Source organism: Scyliorhinus torazame, chromosome 18 (assembly GCF_047496885.1).
Source record: "Scyliorhinus torazame isolate Kashiwa2021f chromosome 18, sScyTor2.1, whole genome shotgun sequence".
NCBI classification, from domain to species: domain Eukaryota; kingdom Metazoa; phylum Chordata; class Chondrichthyes; order Carcharhiniformes; family Scyliorhinidae; genus Scyliorhinus; species Scyliorhinus torazame.
The window spans coordinates 77,090,396-77,109,743 of NC_092724.1; the positions used below are offsets into that span (position 1 = coordinate 77,090,396).

Here is a 19,348-nt window from a genome sequence, read left to right on the forward strand (position 1 = left end):
ATAGATATAGGACAGAGGTCAGAGGTAGGTTCTTTACGCAAAGAGTAGTGAGGCCGTGGAATGCCCTACCTGCTACAGTAGTGAACTCGCCAACATTGAGGGCATTTATAAGTTTATTGGATAAACATATGGATGATAATGGCATAGTGTAGGTTAGATGGCTTTTGTTTCGGTGCAATATCGTGGGCCGAAGGGCCTGTACTGCGCTGTATTGTTCTATGTTCTATGTTTAGGGGCCAGGCCTGCGCCGGAGTGGTTTCCATCCCACCAGCTGGCGTGGCAGGCCATCCCATGCCCCGACATGACGTCTGCCATCGTCATTAAAGCCCTTAATTCTATCTTAACTCTGTTCGGCTTCCCCACCTACATCTACAGTGACAGGGGATCCTCATTCATGAGTGATGAGCTATGTCAGTTCCTGCTCAGCAGTGGTATCGCCTCCAGCAGAACAACGAGCTACAACCCCTGGGGAAACGGACAGGTAGAAAGGGAGAATGGGACGGTATGGAGGGCCGTCCAGCTGGCCCTGTGGTTTAGAAATCTCCCAGCCTCCCGCTGGCAAGAGGTCCTCCCTGATGCACTACATTCCATTCGCTCATTACTCTGCACTGCCACTAACAGTACACCACATGAACATCTTTTTGCCTTCCCCAGGAAGTCCACACTCGGGGTATCGCTCCCAAATTGGCTTACAACTCCGGGAACCGTGCTTCTCCGTAAACATGTGCAGCTCCACAAGGCGGATCCGTTGGTGGAGAGGGTGCACCTACTCCACACAAACCCACAGTACGCCTACATGGCGTTCCCCGATGGCCGCCAGGATACCATCTCCCTCAGGTACCTGGCACCAGCAGGTTCCACCCCCATACCACCCCTGTCGCCCCTGGCGTCACCCTCCCCTCCCCCGCCGCTCCCATCACCCCCCGTAGGACCGTCCGTTCTCCCCCTGCCCACACCCGTCGATGAAGAGAATTTTGGCACGCTCCCGGAGTCAACTTCGACCACGACAGCGCCAACATCGCCGTCACCACTTCACCAAACTCATAGGACTATGAAGGCACCGGACCGGCTGAACCTCTGACTGGCCCGCCGGATGCCAAGAGACATTTTTGTTGCTGCTCTGTAAATATTAAAATTTCTAATTGTATGTAGTTATCCACCACCCCCGCCGGACTCAATTTTAACAGGGGGTGAATGTGATAAACCACTGTGTTCTGATATTAGAGGTTGCACTACAGGTTCACCTGTGGCCCCTGCATGCTAGCTCTGCCCAGGAGACGGAGTATAAATGTGTGTGGCCTCCAGCTCGCAGCCATCTCGCCAGCTGCTGTGGGAGGCCACACATCTGATACTAATAAAGCCTCAGTTTGGATTCAACTTCGTCTCCAGTCAAATTGATCGTGCCTCACTGTGAAGGTAAGTTCCCGAGCAAGAATGGAATTGAAGCATTAGGAACGGCCACTGAGATTATTAAGAGATTGATTGACACTTAAATTTACTGCTCTCGCTCATCAAAGAGACCGCCCGGCATTCTGCGAACTATCACTTCACCCAACAGTGGGACAGGAGTAACCAAATCATTGCTGAGAATTTGCAGCATTACTGAAAACCAGTCTCAGCTTTCACGGTGCCCTACTTGCTGGTTGAAATTGATGAGTGCCCTGTATTTGCAGAGGATTTTTGTGACACATCAGGAGACTTTCTGGGACTCTTGGGGCTGTATTTGATGCAGCCTCCGTGTGGCAGGGTGAAACCTGGCAGCCAGGACTACATGGAGGCAGCTCGGGTCCTCCAGTGGCAGCCTTGAGAAAACTGAATGCTGCTCCTGTAGGTCAACCATGTTCATGTTTCTCTTCGCTACTTAATTTCTTTAAACAACTTGAAACTGCATCACTGGAGGGCGGACGGGACTGATGGAAGAATTCCAGCTGCTGCTGGTGGGATAGCAATTTGGCTCATTCATGAACCAACTAACACCCATTGTCTCAGAATCCACTGGAATTTAGTGGTGGCTTCTGGATTAAATGGTGACCACATGGCTTTCCCATGCCCTCGGAAGGCCACCCAGCAAATCCTGTTGGGGGGCCCCAAGACGCGGCTAGGTATACCACCTGGGGAGAATGGGATCAAAAGCTATGGGGAGAAAGCAGAATGAGTCTATTGAGTTGGATGATCAGCCACGATCGTGATGAATGGCGGAGCAGACTCGAAGGGCCAAAAGGCCTCCTCCTGTTCCTATCTTCCATGTACCTGTTATAACCTGCCTGCTTACCATTGGCTGGGGACTAATGACAATCCCACAATCCTGTGGGAGTATGAGCTTCCCCAATGAGGGGGGCGGAGAAACCATTAGTAAACTCCAAGTATAAATACAGCTGGCCAATTTAGGAACCAGCAGGAAGGAGTGTGCAGCAAGGGAAGTTGCTGCTGCTGTTATACATATATATGTTATTGTAAATAAATGTTATTACTTTGTATCCTTAAACTCGTGCTGGATTCTTTGTGGCCCTTACAAAACTGGCGACGAGGGTTAACGTGAATAGCTGTCTACACTGCTGAAGCCACCTCCCTGGATTTTTGTTGGATACAGGTTGGAAGTTGTTTTCTAATAAACCTTGCCTCTGTACCGACGTTTGGATGTTTTTGATGCTGCGCTGGAAAGCTGGAACCAGTACGCACAACGGATGCGTTACTATTTCCGGGCAAACAATATCACCGAAAACGAGCGCCAGGTGGTCATATTGCTCACCGCCTGTGGCCCGCATACGTTTGGGGAGATTAGGAGCCTTCCGTACCCAGCTGCGCCGGACACCAAAACGTTTGATGAACTGGTGAATATAGTGGGGCAACATTTTAACCCAACCCCGTCCACGATAGTCCAGCGTTACATAGAAAATAGAACATAGAACGATACAGCGCAGTACAGGCCCTTCGGCCCACGATGTTGCACCGACATGGGAAGTCAAAAAACAAAAGCCATCTAACCTACACTATGCCATTATCATCCATATGCTTATCCAATAAACTTTTAAATGCCCTCAATGTTGGCGAGTTCACTACTGTTGCAGGTAGGGCATTCCACGGCCTCACCACTCTTTGCGTAAAGAACCTACCTCTGACCTCTGTCCTATATCTATTACCCCTCAGTTTAAGGCTATGTCCCCTCGTGCTAGCCATTTCCATCCGCGGGAGAAGGCTCTCACTGTCCACCCTATCTAACCCCCTGATCATTTTGTATGCCTCTATTAAGTCTCCTCTTAACCTTCTTCTCTCTAACGAAAACAACCTCAAGTCCATCAGCCTTTCCTCATAAGATGTTCCCTCCATACCAGGCAACATCCTGGTAAATCTCCTCTGCACCCACTCCAAAGCTTCCACGTCCTTCCTATAATGCGGTGACCAGAACTGTACGCAATACTCCAAATGCGGCCATACCAGAGTTTTGTACAGCTGCAACATGACCTCATGACTCCGGAACTCAATCCCTCTACCAATAAAGGCCAAAACTCCATAGGCCTTCTTCACAACCCTATCAACCTGGGTGGCTACTTTCAGGGATCTATGTACATGGACACCGAGATCCCTCTGCTCATCCACACTTCCAAGAGTTTTACCATTAGCCAAATATTCCGCATTCCTGTTATTTCTTCCAAAGTGAATCACCTCACACTTCTCTACATTAAACTCCATTTGCCACCTCTCAGCCCAGCTCTGCAGCTTATCTATATCCCTCTGTAACCTGCAACATCCTTCCGCACTGTCGACAACACCACCGACTTTAGTGTTGTCTGCAAATTTACTCACCCACCCTTCTGCGCCCTCCTCTAGGTCATTTATAAAAATGACAAACAGCAACGGCCCCAGAACAGATCCTTGTGGTACGCCACTTGTAACTGAACTCCATTCTGAACATTTCCCATCAACCACCACCCTCTGTCTTCTTTCAGCTAGCCAATTTCTGATCTAAATCTCTAAATCACCCTCAATCCCCAGCCTCCGTATTTTCTGCACTAGCCTACCGTGGGGAACCTTATCAAACGCTTTACTGAAATCCATATACAACACATCAACTGCTCTACCCTCGTCTACCTGTTCAGTCACCTTCGCAAAGAAGTCGATAAGGTTTGTGAGGCATGACCTACCCTTCACAAAGCCATGCTGACTATCCCTGATCATATTATTCCCATCTAGATGATTATAAATCTTGTCTCTTATAATCCCCTCCAAGATTTTACCCACAGTGTGGATGAGCAGAGGGATCTCGGTGTCCATGTGTTCCCCTTCTTGAACAAAGGGACCACATTTGCTATCCCCCAGTCCTCTGGCACTATTCCTGTAGCCAATGATGACATAAAAATCAAAGCCAAAGGCTCAGCAATCTCTGCCCTGGCTTCCCAGAGAATCCTCGGATAAGTCCCATCAGGCCACGGGGACTTATCTATTTTCAGCCTGTCCAGAATTGCCAACACCTCTTCCCTACGTAACTCAATGCCATCTATTCTAATAGCCTGGGTCTCAGCATTCTCCTCCTCAACATTCTCTTTTTCCTGAGTGAATACTGACTAAAAATATTCATTTAGTATCTCGCCTATCTCTTTAGACTCCACACACAACTTTCCATCCCTGTCCTTGACTGGCCCTACTCTTACCCTAGTCATTCTTTTATTCCTGACATACCTACAGAAAGCTTTTGGGTTTTCCTTGATCCTACCTGCCAAATATTTCTCATGTCCCCTCCTTGCTCGTATTAGCTCTCTCTTTAGATCCTTCCTCGCTACCTTGTAACTATCAAGCGCCCCAACTGAAACTTCACACCTCATCTTCACATAGGCCTCCTTCTTCCTCTTAACAAGAGATTCCACTTCTTTGGTAAACCACAGTTCCCTCGCTCGACGCCTTCCTCCCTGCCTGACCGGTACGTACTTATCAAGAACACGCAGTAGCTGTTCCTTGAACAAACTCCACATATCCAGTGTGCCCAACACTTGCAGCCTACTTCTCCAACCTACCCCCCCCAAGTCATGTCGCATGGCATCATAATTGCCCTTCCCCCAGCTATAACTCTTGCCCTGCGGGGTATACTTATCCCTTTCCATCATTAACGTAAACGTCACCGAATTGTGGTCACTGTCCCCAAAGTGCTCACCTACCTCCAAATCTAACACCTGGCCTGGTTCATTACCCAAAACCAAATCCAATGTGGCCTCGCCTCTTGTTGGCCTGTCAACATATTGTGTCAGGAAACCCTCCTGCACACATTGTACAAAAAACGACCCATCTAATGTACTCGAACTATATCTTTTCCAGTCAATATATGGAAAGTTCAAGTCTCCCATAATAACTACCCTGTTACTTTCGCTCTTATCCAGAATCATCTTCGCCATCCTTTCCTCTACATCCCTAGAACTATTTGGAGGCCTATAGAAAACTCCCAACAGGGTGACCTCTCCTTTCCTATTTCTAACCTCAGCCCATACTACCTCGGAAGAAGAGTTCCCATCTAGCATCCTCTCCGCCACCGTAATACTGTTCTTGACTAGCAGCGCCACACCTCCCCCTCTTTTGCCTCCTTCTCGGAGCTTACTAAAACACCTAAACCCCGGAACCTGCAACATCCATTCCTGTCCCTGCTCTATCCATGTCTCCGAAATGGCCACAACATCGATGTCCCAGGTACCAACCCATGCTGCCAGTTCCCCGACCTTATTTCGTATACTCCTCGCATTGAAGTAGACACACTTCAAACCACCTACCTGAACACTGGCCCCCTCCTGCGAAATCAAATCTGTGCTCCTGACCTCTATACTCTCATTCTCCCGTACCCTAAAACTACAATCCAGGTTTCCATGCCCCTGCTGCATGAGTTTAAACCCTCCCAAAGAGCACTAACAAATCTCCCCCCCAGGATATCTGTGCCCCTCAGGTTCAGATGTAGACCATCCTGTCTGTAGAGGTACCACCTTCCCCAGAAAGAGCCCCAGTTATCCAGAAATCTGAATCCCTCCCGCCTGCACCATCACTGTAGCCACGTGTTTAATTGCTCTCTCTCCCTATTCATCTCATTATCACGTGACACGGGAAACAACCCAGAGATAACAACTCTGTTTGTTCTCATTCTGAGCTTCCATCCTAGCTCCCTGAAAGCCTGCCTGACATCCTTGTCCCCTTTCCTACCTATGTCGTTAGTGCCAATGTGGACCACGACTTGGGGCTGCTCCCCCTCCCCCTTAAGGACCCGGAAAACACGATCCGAGACATCACGTACCCTTGCACCTGGGAGGCAACATACCAAACGTGAGTCTCTCTCGCTCCCACAAAATCTCCTATCTGTGCTCCTGACTATCGAGTCCCCAATTACTAATGCTCTGCTCCTCTCCCCCCTTCCCTTCTGAGCAACAGGGACAGACTCCGTGCCAGAGGCCCATACCCCATGGCTTACCCCTGGTAAGTCCCCCCCCCCGACAAGTATCCAAAGCGGTATACTTGTTACTCAGGGGAACGACCGCAGGGAATCCCTGCACTGACTGCTTCTTCCCAGTCCCTCTTACAGTTACCCATCTATCTCTAAACTTTGTTGTAACTAATTTCCTGAAGCTGCTATCTATGACCCCCTCTGCCTCCCGAATGATCCGAAGTTCATCCAACTCCAGCTCCAGTTCCCTAACTCGGTCTTGGAGGAGCTGGAGATGGCTGCACTTCCTGCAGGTAAAATCAGCAGGGACACTAACGGCATCCCTCACCTCAAACATTCTGCAGGAGGAACATTGCACTCCCTTCCCTGCCATCCCTCTAACTTCCAACCAAGGTCTGGTTAATAAATTATTATTTTTTAAAAATAATAATAATATAATATGGCACTTATCTCACACCAATGGGTCTTATTATTAGGTTAGACGAGGAGGGCGGGTGGGAGACATTACACGTGTAGTGTCTCGGGTTTCCTCTCCACCAGAATTTATTGGTGGGGGGTGGGGGGGGAAACCTTCCCAGAAGTCCGCGGGTCGAACTTCCGGTTCCCGCCTTAAAAAATAAAATACAAAATAAAACAGAAAAGAAGAACAGAAACGGGACCAGGTAAGTGTTTTAAACTCAAATACTCACCTACCTGCACGCCGCTCCCGCCGAAATTCTAAGTGCTGCTCCTGCAAGGTAAGTGTTTTAAACTCTACCGGTTTAATACCGCTGAGAGGACCCCTGGAGAATCACTTGCCGATTTTCTATCCAGGCTACGCAGGATTGCGGAGTACTGTGACTATGGTGAGGCCTTGTAAGAAATGTTACGCGGCCGTTTGGTTTGCGGTATTAACAATGCAACCACCCAGAGAAAGTTGTTAGCTGAGCTAACATTGACTTTTCAACAGGCAATTCAAATAGTTTTGTCCCGAGAGAGCGCAGAACGAGGAGTGCAGGAGCTACAGGGAATGGAAGTGCATGGCTTGGGGCGCAACCCCTTCCATCCGAAAACGTCCCCCCGCGCTCCTGCGGTACCTTGGGCGAGGCGACGTCCGGACCAACGCCAGTGGCCGTCGGACATTCCTCCCCGAAGGGAGCCTTCTCCAGAACCAATGGATGAGGAGCCATGTCCGTGTCAAACTTGTAGACACCGACCCCATCGCTGACGCCGGTCCTGGGGGCGCCAGAGGCGCCGTCGTTCCGACCGAAACTGGGACCAGCCCAGTGGCCGTAACTGGGACCAGCCCAGGGGCCGTACCTTCCATGTGGATGAATCTGCAGCGACTACTCCTGAGGATGTGGAGACGGAGGACGACTGCCTGCAGCTGCATTGTGTGGCAGCTCCCCGTGTGGCCCCCATTAAGGTGTCAGTACGGGTCAATGGTCACCCGCTTGAGATGGAGTTGGACACTGGCGCAGCGGTCTCCGTGATTGCCCAGAGGACATTCGACCGCATCAAGCAGGGTATACAGACCCTTACATTAACCGACTCACAGGCCAGGTTGGCCACCTACACGGGGGAACCACTGGACGTTGCAGGAACTACAATGACCCCTGTTGTTTATGGACGCTAGGAGGGGCGTTTCCCACTTATCGTGGTGCGCGGCCATGGGCCCAGCCTGTTGGGTCGGGACTGGTTGCGCCATTTGAGGTTGCAATGGCAGCACATCCTCCAAACAGTTTCTGAAGGGTTGACTGAGGTGCTAGGACGATACCCAGATGTATTCCAGCCTGGTTTGGGGAAAATAAAAGGGGCCGTAGCCCATATCCAAGTCGAACCAGGAGCCACACCGCGCTATTTCCGGGCGCGCCCGGTGCCTTACGCCTTGCTCGAGAAGGTAGAAGGGGAGCCCACTTGTTTGGAGAGTTTGGGTATTATCAGGCCCGTCCGTTTTGCTGACTGGGCAGCACCAATTGTACCTGTAATGAAGCCAGATGCAACAGTTCGCTTGTGTGGCGACTATAAACTTACAGTGAATACGGCTTCCCGACTCGACCGATATCCAATGCCTCGCATAGAGGATCTCTACGCGAAGCTTGCAGGTGCACTCTCGTTCACAAAATTAGATATGAGTCACGCCTACCTGCAGTTGGAGCTGGACCCTGCCTCCCAACCATATGTAACGATTAATACACACCGGGGCCTGTATGAATATTCACGTTTGCCCTTTGGAGTATCCTCTGCCTGTGCTATTTTTCAACGTGTTATGGAGGGCATTTTGAGAGGTTTACCACATGTTGCTGTCTACTTAGATGACGTTTTGATTACAGGGATGTCGGAGCAGGAACATTTGGAAAATCTGGAGGCTGTCCTTAGACGCTTTTCGGAGGCTGGGGTACATTTACACCGCACAAAGTGCGCATTTCAGGCAAAGGAAGTAGTCTACCTGGGCTATCGGGTGGTCCGCGAAGGTTTGAACCCCGTCGCAGAGAAGGTGCGTGCGATTCAACAGGCCCCCACCCCGACTGACACTTCGCATCTTCGTGTTTTTCTCGGGCTCGTAAACTATTACGGGAAGTTCCTCCCCAATCTGGCAACTACGCTGGCCCCGTTGCACCTTCTGCTAAAGGAAACTCACACCTGGGTTTGGGGTCAGCCGCAAGAAACCGCTTTCCGGCGGGTAAAGCAACAATTGTCGTCGTCTGGGTTACTAACCCACTATGATCCTGGAAAGCCTTTGCTCGTCACATGTCATGCATCCCCGTATGGTATTGGGGCCGTCCTGTCCCACAAGATGGAGAACGGGGCCGAGCGACCAATAGCTTTCGCCTCCCGCACATTGACTGCAGCGGAGAAAAAGTACGCGCAGATCGAGAAGGAGGGCCTGGCAGTGGTTTTTGCGGTGAAACGCTTCCACCAGTACGTGTATGGCCGCCACTTCACCATCGTGACTGATCATAAGCCTCTGCTGGGACTTTTCAGAGAGGATAAGCCAATACCGCCCATTGCTTCCGCACGGATCCAGCGCTGGGCTTTGTTGCTCGCTGCATACGAGTATTCTCTGGAGTACAAACCAGGAACGCAGATAGCAAATGCCGATGCACTGAGCCGATTGCCTTTATCGACCGGCCCCATGTCGACCCCCACGACCGGTGAGGTGGTTGCAACCCTAAATTTTATGGGCACCTTGCCTGTCACGGCATCACAGATCCGTGAGTGGGCCCAGACGGAACCAGTCCTGTCAAAGGTTTGGCACATAGTCCTGTATGGTGGGCAGCATAGACAGCTCCCAGGCGAGTTGCGGGCATTTTCCTCCAAGCTGTCAGAATTCAGCGTGGAAGACGGCATCCTCTTGTGGGGGACGCGTGTGATTGTCCCGGAAAAAGGCCAGGAGCTGATACTAAGAGACTTGCACAATGGGCATCTAGGTGTGACCAAAATGAAAATGTTGGCCCGGAGTTATGTCTGGTGGCCAGGCCTCGACACCGACATTGAGAAGGTGGCCCAAAACTGCTCCATTTGCCAGGAGCATCAGAAGCTTCCGCCGGCCGCGCCCCTACATCACTGGGAATGGCCAGGGCGGCCTTGGGCATGCTTGCATGCAGATTTCGTAGGCCCTTTTCAAGGATCCATGTTCCTTCTATTAATCGACGCCCAGTCTAAATGGCTAGAGGTGCATAAGATGCAGGGGACAACGTCCTGCGCAACAATTGAAAAGATGCGTTTGTCCTTTAGCACGCATGGCCTCCCCGAGGTGCTGGTCACGGATAACGGCACTCCATTCACGAGTGAGGAGTTTGCGAGGTTCATGAAGACGAACGGCATACGCCATATCCGCACTGCCCCTTACCACCCGGCTTCAAATGGGTTGGCAGAGCGCGCAGTGCAGACTTTCAAAAGAGGACAAAAGAAGCAGTCTTCCGGACCAATGGACACGAGACTGGCTCGCTTTTTGTTTACGTATAGGACCACCCCCCATGCGGTGACTGGGGTAGCTCCCGCAGAACTCTTAATGGGCCGGAGACTTCGCACCCGCCTTAGTATGGTGCGCAGGTCGTTACAGAACCGAATGGAGATAGAGACGCTGACATGACGGAGGCAGCAGACTCTGACTCCGAGATGGAGACACAGGATGCATCAGAGGGGGAATCCTCGGGTCCACGGGTCGTGGATGTACAACGATTACGCCGTTCATCACGGAAGAGCCAGTCTCCGTCTCGTTATACGCCGCCTGATCCAGCGCCGCGTGCAAATGGTGTCCGGCCTGCGGCAAAACGAGTCCGACGCCCTCCTTCGCCAGGGTCTTCAGTGGATTCCTTGGACTTTGGGGGGGAGGGATGTTATAACCTGCCTGCTTACCATTGGCTGGGGACTAATGACAATCCCACAATCCTGTGGGAGTATGAGCATCCCCCAATGAGGGGGGCGGAGAAACCATTAGTAAACTCCAAGTATAAATACAGCTGGCCAGTTTAGGAACCAGCAGGAAGGAGTGTGCAGCAAGGGAAGTTGCTGCTGCTGTATATATATATGTTATTGTAAATAAATGTTATTACTTTGTATCCTTAAACTCGTGCTGGATTCTTCGTGGCCCTTACAAAAGTATCTATGTTATCAGACACTCTATCCCCTATTAAACTGCTGAAAGCTACCCCTGCCTTTCCTCCGACACTTCTCCCTGCCCCCAAAATCCCATCCCGCAATCCCCATTCCAATTTCAGCCATCTTTGGTCTCAGATCCCACAATGATCCTGGGCCTCAGCTCCACCAGTGCTAATGGGGGAGGAGCTGCCGACTTCTGATTGACAGGCAGCTCTCAGCTGGCGGGCCTTCTGCCACTGAGAACCTTGCGGGAAGGCCTGAAAAGCAATTGATTCCATTGGGCCTCCCCATGGATTTGACGGGGATTCCCCACTGGTTCTCTGACCAGGGGACAGACCCCCATCAGTCTGATCGAATCCCAGCTTTTTGTCAAGACTTTGCCAAACTGTATCAACCATTTTTGTATAATTGGGCAGCACGGTAGCATAGTGGTTAGCACAGTTGCTTCACAGCTTCAGGGTCCCAGGTTCGATTCCCGGCTTGGGTCATTGTCTGTGCGGAGTTTGCACATTCTCTCCGTGTCTGCGTGGGTTTCCTCCGGGTGATCCGGTTTCCTCCCACAGTCAAATGTTAGGTGGATTGGCCATGCTAAAAATTGCCCTTAGTGTCCAAAAAAAGATTAAGTGGAGGTTACTGGGTTCCGGGGATAGGATAGAGATGTGAGCTTGAGTAGGGTGCTCTTTGTAAGGGCCAGTGCAGACTCAATGGGCCGAATGGCCTCCTTCTGCACTGTAAATTCTATGATTCTATGAATTATTTTAGAACTTCACCTAAAGAGGAATGTTTTGATATTCTATACCATTGAACACCTTAGGAGGTGTCACCAGTAGAAAGTGAGTTCATGGGCATCTTGTTTTTATTCATTAATGAGATGTGGGTATTGCTGGCAAGCCCAGGATTTATTGCTCCTCTCTAATTTCCTTTGAGAAGGTGGTGGTGTGAAATTTGTGTCTGTGATAATGAAGGAATTGCGATTATATTTCCAAGATCTTGTTGTTTCCCCTTTACTCTGAATAAATAATAATAATCTTTCTTATCACAAGTAGGCATACATTAACCCTGCAATGAAGTTACTGTGAAAAGTCCCTGGAGAATTGAAGGAGGAGATGAGACCAGGCAGAGCAGCACCCACTGATGCGAGAGGGGACAGGAGGACTCTCAGTAGGAGACCCAGGATATTCATGTGACACTTCTATATTCAAATGACGCATTAGGGAAGCTGCACTTTACCAGAGAGGCCCTAACAGTGGTCTGGCTCTATACGCACTGAGGAATGACCATATCATTCCCATTGCTGCAGAAGCACAGAGGCAGAGAGCTCCAGGATTAAACAGAATTGCAGGATTCCCCCAATGACTGTGAACATGGCATGTAAGCTGAGCATTTATATTCAGAGATGTTCAGGAACAAGAAGGGAACAAAGCGGCAGCAGGGTTCTCTGTTCCACCAGTCGGCCAATGGGGTTTCCCATTGTGGGCAGCCCCATGCCGTTGGGAAATCCCCGGGCATGGGTGGGCTGCGGGCGTAATGGGGAATCGCGACTTGTGATAATAAAGATTATTATTATTTATGCAGAGTAAGGGGGAAACAACAAGATCTTGGAAATATAATCGCAATTCCTTCATTGTCACAGAGACAAATTTCACACCACCACCTTCTCAAAGGAAATTAGAGAGGAGCAATAAATCCTGGGCAACAATTGATCCAATAAATAGGATCATGAGAGATGACTGTTGCCACCAGCAATTGTGTGAGAGAGGAGGAGGAGAAGGAAGAGGAAGGGTTGACGGAGAGCACTACAGGTGTCTTGGTTTGCAGCCTGCACATGGGAGGAACACCAGTTGCCATTTAATTGAAGGGAACTTCTGAAAATCTGTCAGACTCCCGAGTGCTATTACCAGATGATGGACCTCACATGACTCAGGATCCATCAAGAAATCGATCATCCGCACTCAATCGTTCATAAGACCATGAATAAGTCCTGATCTCCTAGCTCAACTGCACCTTCCCACGCTATCCCCATTTACCTAGGTTTCCCCAGTATCCAAAATGTTATCAATCACTCTCTTGAAGATACTTAATGATTAAGTATTCACAGCACTCTGGGTAGGGAGTTCCAAAAATTCATAACCCTTTGTGAATAAATTTCTCCTCATTTCAGTCCAAAATGTGATCCTAAATGTGACCCCGTGTTCTTCCCTTGTAGAACATTCTTCCTGTTCCTGTACTGTACTTTTCTTTGTTCTTTTGTTCTTTGAATCAGTCTAGTGAACTGCAGTCTAGTGAATTGCATTCCGTCGGAGGCATACATGTCCATCATTCAGTATGTAAAACAGGAATGTACACAATACTCTAGTTGTGGCCTCGCTAATGCCTCAATAACTGTAGTAAGACTTTAGTCTTTGCAATTACTTTATTAATAAAGGTTGACAAACCATTTGCCTTTCCAAATTGCTTTCTGTTCCTGAATGTTAACTTTCCGAATGTACAAGGACACCCAGATCCTATGAATATTAACATCTCCAACCCTCTCCGCATTTAAAAATATTGTGTTTTTCTATTTTTCCATAGCAAGCTGCAATGACCACATCTGCAGCAAGTGTTGGTTGCTCGAGAAATTTTGGCTCAGAATTGATGAGCTGAAATCTGAGCTTCAGACACTGCGGCACACCCGGGAGGGGGAGAGTTATCTGGACACTTTGTTTCAGGAGGCGGTCACATCCCGTAGATTGAGTACCTCAAATTCGGGCAATGGTCAGGGACAGCAGGATGTGACTGCAAGTGAGGCAGGTAGAGGGATCCTGAATTCAGGAATGGAGGAGCCTCAGCTCTTGGCCTTGTCCAACAGGTATGAGATACTTGTTCCGTGTGGATGAGGAAAAGGGCTGTCAGAAGGATGAGCTAGCCGACCACTGCACCGTGGTACAGGGGATTATTCAAGCGGGGGCAGCAAAAAGACAAGTGGTAGTTGTCGGGGATTCTATAATTAAGGGGATTGACAGCATCCTTTATAAGCAGGATCGAGAGTCCCGAATGGTGTATTGCCTTCCCGGTGCCAGGGTGAGGGACATCTCTGACCGGCTTGAAAGGATACTTGAGAGGGAGGGGGAGGATCCAATTGTTGCGGTCCACATTGGGACAAGCAACATAGGCAAGACTAAGAAAAAGGGCCTGTTGGGGGATTAACAGGCACTAGGAACTAAATTAAAGAACGAGTCCTCAAGGGTTATAATCTGTGGATTGCTACTCGAGCCACCTGTGAATTGGAGTAGGGATGAGAAAATGAGGGAAGTAAATACAGGCTAACTGAGTGGTGTGGGAAAGAGGAGTTTCATTTCATGGGGTATTGGTATCAGTATTGGGACAGGAGGGATCTGCACTGTTAAGACGGTCTTCACCTGAACCGATCCGGGATCAGTGTTCTACCAGAAAGGTTGGCCAGAAGGACTTTAAATCAGCAAGTGTGGGGGGGAAGGAAAGGGTAAAACTAGAGGATTAATAATGGTCAATGGGAAGTAAAGCAGCAGGTTAGCATGTGGGGAGGTGGGTTCAACTACTGGGAAAATTATAAAAGGTTAAAGGGAAGAAGAACTCAGGAGATATTACTAATGGAGGTGTTGGGATTCAAAATGAAGGTTAAAAAAAGGACCATAAGGGCACTTTATCTGAATGCTCGTTGCATTCAAAACAAGGTAAATGAGATGACGGCACAAATCATTGCGAATGAGTATGATTTAATGGCCATTAGAAAGACATGGTTGCAGGGTGGTCACGACTGTGAGTTAAATATCCAGGGGTATCAGACTATTCGGAAGGACAGACAGGAAGGTAAGGGAGGTGGTGCAGCACTAATATTTAAGGATGACATCAGGGCGGTAGTGAGTGATGATATAGGTTCTACGGAGAAAAAAGGTTGAATCCATTTGGGTGGAGCACCTTATCTCGACACATGCCCCCATCCTGGGCGTGATTCTCCCAGCCCTGCGCCGGGCCGGAGAATCCCCGCGAACGGGCCACGCTGCCCCGATGCCGGCACGCAATTCTCTGCAGTGCGGAGAATCGGAGCTATTGGCGCCGGCGTGGTTGGCACGGCGCCGGTCGCGGGCCACTCTACACAGCCGGCCCGCCGATTTTCCGGCCCGATGGGGCCGAGCGGCCGTAGGAAAAGAGCCGAGTCCCGCCGCCGCCGTTCTAACCTGCTCTCAGCCGGCGGGACCTCGTCGTGGAATGGTGGCAGGCCTGTGGGGGGCGGGGGGGGGGGGGTCCGACCCCAGGGGTGGCTTCCGATGTGGCCTGGCCCTCGATCAGGACCCTCTTTGGCTGGAAGCCTCCTTTTCTATGCATCGCCCCCTGTAGTCCTGTGCCATGTTGTGTCGGGGCCGGCGCATTGAAGGAGGCCACTGCGCATGCGCGCGTTGGCGCCGGTACCACTGTGCATGTCCTCATTGTCGCTGGCGCAACTACGCATGCGCGGTTCCCGCGGCACACAGTTCACGCCGGGATCTGCAGCTGGTCTGGCGCGAACCGCTCCAGCGCCGTGCTGGCCGCCTGTAGGGGCCAGAATTAGACGTGGGAGTGGGCCGTTCACGCCGTCGTAAAACACGATGGCGTTTACGACGGCGTGGACACTCTGCCACTGGATTGCAGAATCCTGCCCCCTATCTCCGTAACCCAGTAACCACACCTAACCTTTTGGACACTAGGGGGCAATTTATCATGGTCAATTAACTTATCCTGTTCATCTTTGGACTGGGGGAGGAAACTGAAGGAATCTGTGGAAATCCCTGCCCAGTGAAGCAGTTGAGGCTGCCTCGTTGAATGTTTTTAAGGCAAAGATAGATTTTGGGCAGCACGGTGGCGCAGTGGGTTAGCCCTGCAGCCTCGCGGCGCCGAGGTCCCAGGTTCGATCCCAGCCCCGGGTCACTGTCTGCATGGAGTTTGCACATTCTTCCCGTGTCTGCATGGGTCTCACCCCCACAACTCAAAAAGATATGGTTAGGTGGATTGGCCACGTAAATTGCCTCTTAATTGGGGAAAAAATAATTGGGTACTCTAAATTTTAGGGGCTGGTTTAGCACAGGGCTAAAGAGCTGGCTTTTAAAGCCAACCAAGGCAGGCCAGTAGCACGGTTCAATTCCCGTACCAGCCTCCCCGAACAGGCGCTGGAATGTGGCGACTAGGGGCTTTTCACAGTAACTTCATTTGAAGCCTACTTGTGACAATAAGCGATTTTCATTTCATTTTTGAGCTGGTTTAGCTCAGTGGGCTAGATAGCTGGTTTGTAATGCCGAACAAGGCCAGCAGCACGGGTTCAATTCCTGTACCGGCTCATTACCCGAACAGGCGCCGGACTGTGGCGACTTGGGGCTTTTCACAGTAACTTCATTGCAGTGTTAATGTAAGCCTACTTGTGACAATAAAAGATTATTAAGGGCAGCACGGTAGCCTTGTGGATAGCACAATTGCTTCACAGCTCCAGGGTCCCAGGTTCGATTCCAGCTTGGGTCACTGTCTGTGCGGAGTCTGCACATCCTCCCCGTGTGTGCGTGGGTTTCCTCCGGGTGCTCCGGTTTCCTCCCACAGTCCAAAGATGTGCAGGTTAGGTGGATTGGCCATGATAAATTGCCCTTAGTGTCCAAAATTGCCCTTAGTGTTGGGTGGGGTTACTGGGTTATGGGGTTACTGGGTTATGGGGATAGGGTGGCGGTGTTGACCTTGGGTAGGGTGCTCTTTCCAAGAGCCAGTGCAGACTCGATGGGCCGAATGGCCTCCTTCTGCACTGTAAATTCTATGATTCTATGATTCTATGAACAGTCAAGGAATTAAAGGTAATGTTGAGTGGGTGTGTAAGTGGAGCTGACTCCACAAAAAGATCAGCCATGATCTTATTGAATGATGGAGCAGGCTCAAGGAGCCAGATAGCTCCTAGTTCTTATGTTCTTATGTTCCCACAAAGTGCAAAATTTCCACTTTTTTACATGATATTCCACAATGTTCTTGCTAACACAACAAACTGTTTGTAACCCTTTCTGTCCTCTTCGCAGTTTACTTTTCCACCTAACTTGTATCATCAGTAAGCTTGGACAATCAATTAGAGTCATTAATACCTGAGACCTCAATAGATCGCAGCCTACCAATCTGAAATGACCCATTTATTCCGACTCTTTGTTTTTATCCTCAATCTAATGTATTGGTCCCAATTCCATGAGTTCTAGTTTTATGTAATGACTCCTTGTGTCGTGCCTTATCAAATGCTTTTTGAAAACCCAAATGGTTCCTCCTCATCCATTCTGTTAGTTTAAAGCTTTGAACCCTTGAACAGGTTTGTGAAACACTACTTGTCTATTATAAAATGTTCCAACATGTGTTTAATCATATTATAATTTTCTGAGTGTTCTGTTAATGTGTCATTAAATTAAATCCTACCATTTGCCCTTCTGACATTAACATAGCTGGCATATAGTTTCCTGATTTCTGTCTCCTTTATTTCTTGAAGAGAGAGTTACATTTACAGGGGCGGCATGGTGGCACAGTGGTTACCACTGCTGCCTCACGGCGTTGAGGACCCGGGTTCAATCCCGGCCCCGGGTCACTGTCCGTGTGATGTTTGCACATTGTCTGCATGGGTCACACCCCCACAAACCCAAATGATGTGCAGGGTAGGTAGATTGGCCACGCCAAATTGTCCCTTAATTGGAAAAAAATAATTTATAAATCTAAATTTATCTTAAAAAAGGGTTACATTTACGACCTTCCAATCGATGGGAGCTCTGGAAAATCAATACCCAACACAACCACTATCTTCCAGCCCTTCCTCGGGAAGTCAAGGTGCAAAAGATCTGCAATTTCTGAACTACTCTGTCACTATATTCAATCTTTATTATCAGCATGATTAAACAATAGAAACAAATATTAAAGAAAAATACTGCGCATGCTGGAAATCTGAAATCAGAACAAATAATGCTGGAAATGCTCAGTAGACCTGGCAGCATTGGCGGAGAGAGAAACAAGGTTAACATTTTAGGTCAATGATCTTTCAGTGGTTCTCCACAGGTGATTCCTGACCTGCTGAGCCTTTCACCACTTGTGTGAGACTGAAGTGCAACCAAAAAGAAAGTAACAGATTTTTCAGAAAACTGAAAAGGGAGTGCAGCCGAGGACAACTTACATATGCGTGAACCATGGAATCCACAAGGCTGCAAAGACTCATGTATCTTGGGAGTCTGTGAACCAACACAGCCTATGGTTGTATGGTACTGCTGCGTTCAACGGTCTCCACCCGGGACCCCAATGGTGAGGGGGAATATCATCAATGTGTGAATGCAGACTATGTATTACAGCTTTGGGAAAATGGCTTTGATTCAGTGTTTGAATGTTAAAGGTGCAGTTGTCAATTTCAGCACCTTCAGGCACATTGAAATCATGATAACCATCAATCACCCACATAGTGCCTGCTAAACCCACACTCTCAAACAGTGTTCCTATTCGCACTGCACACATTTAATATCTGTTTTCATCATCTCAGTAAAATAACCCCCTTTGTGTTCAGCCCATTGCCATTACCTGTTCCTGTGTGAGCACAGCCTGGCTAAAGAAATTCTGCAGCTGTTCATTGGCATAATTGATGCACAACTGCTCAAAACTGTTCACTCCCAGATCCTGAGGACAAGAGAAATAACCCCATTACAATACTGGGCAAGTTCAAACAAAACACAGAAATAAGAGCTGTTAAAATAAAATATGACAGTTTATAGGACAATAGGAACAGGAGTAGGCCATTCAGCCCATCAAGCCCACCCCACTACCCACTACAATCATGGCTGGTTCATCAGAGGTTCCCAGCAGCAGACTGCCTCAAACCTATTTAACAGGGGAGCCATGTCAAATAGAGAAGAGCCTTTCATCCCAATCACGTGGGTCATTGGAACTCCAGTCCCAGAGTTGGAAGGGCAAGGTGAGGTACCCAACCATCTCTCAGGCAGATGTAACCTCCATCCTCTCTGTCTAGGCTGTTCAAAGCAGATGTATAAAGAGGGTGTACACATCTTTCAACTCACCATCATCCATTTTATGATGGATTTTCCTCATGTGTATCAGCCTTTGTGGCTGAATTTTTCAGAACCAAATAAAGAAAGTTGACTCAGGACAGATGTTTGTTATGCAATACCCTGAGAGACCAGTTGCATACACTGGTTATCAGCAACAGAGAAACAGTGGACTTTCTATGTAACTGGCTGAAACTATTTATAGTCATTATAGCACAGAAGGAAGCCATTTAGCCCATCAAGTCAATGCCAGCACTCTGTATACTAGTCTAGTCAGTCCCATTCTCCCCGCCCTCTACTCTATCCC

General features: G+C 49.1%; 1 protein-coding gene across 1 annotated transcript in view; it reads right to left on the bottom strand.

The window, feature by feature from the left end:
• myo15b (myosin XVB) overlaps positions 1-19,059 on the bottom strand; it is a 462,078-nt gene extending 443,019 nt beyond the window's left edge. The window contains exons 1-2 of the mRNA XM_072481964.1: positions 19,054-19,059; positions 18,560-18,655 (exon numbers count right to left, since the gene is read on the bottom strand). Of these exons, the coding sequence (XP_072338065.1) occupies positions 18,560-18,655; positions 19,054-19,059 (102 nt within the window). The remainder of the gene's footprint in view (positions 1-18,559; positions 18,656-19,053) is intronic.
• Between the last annotated feature and the right edge of the window lie 289 nt (positions 19,060-19,348).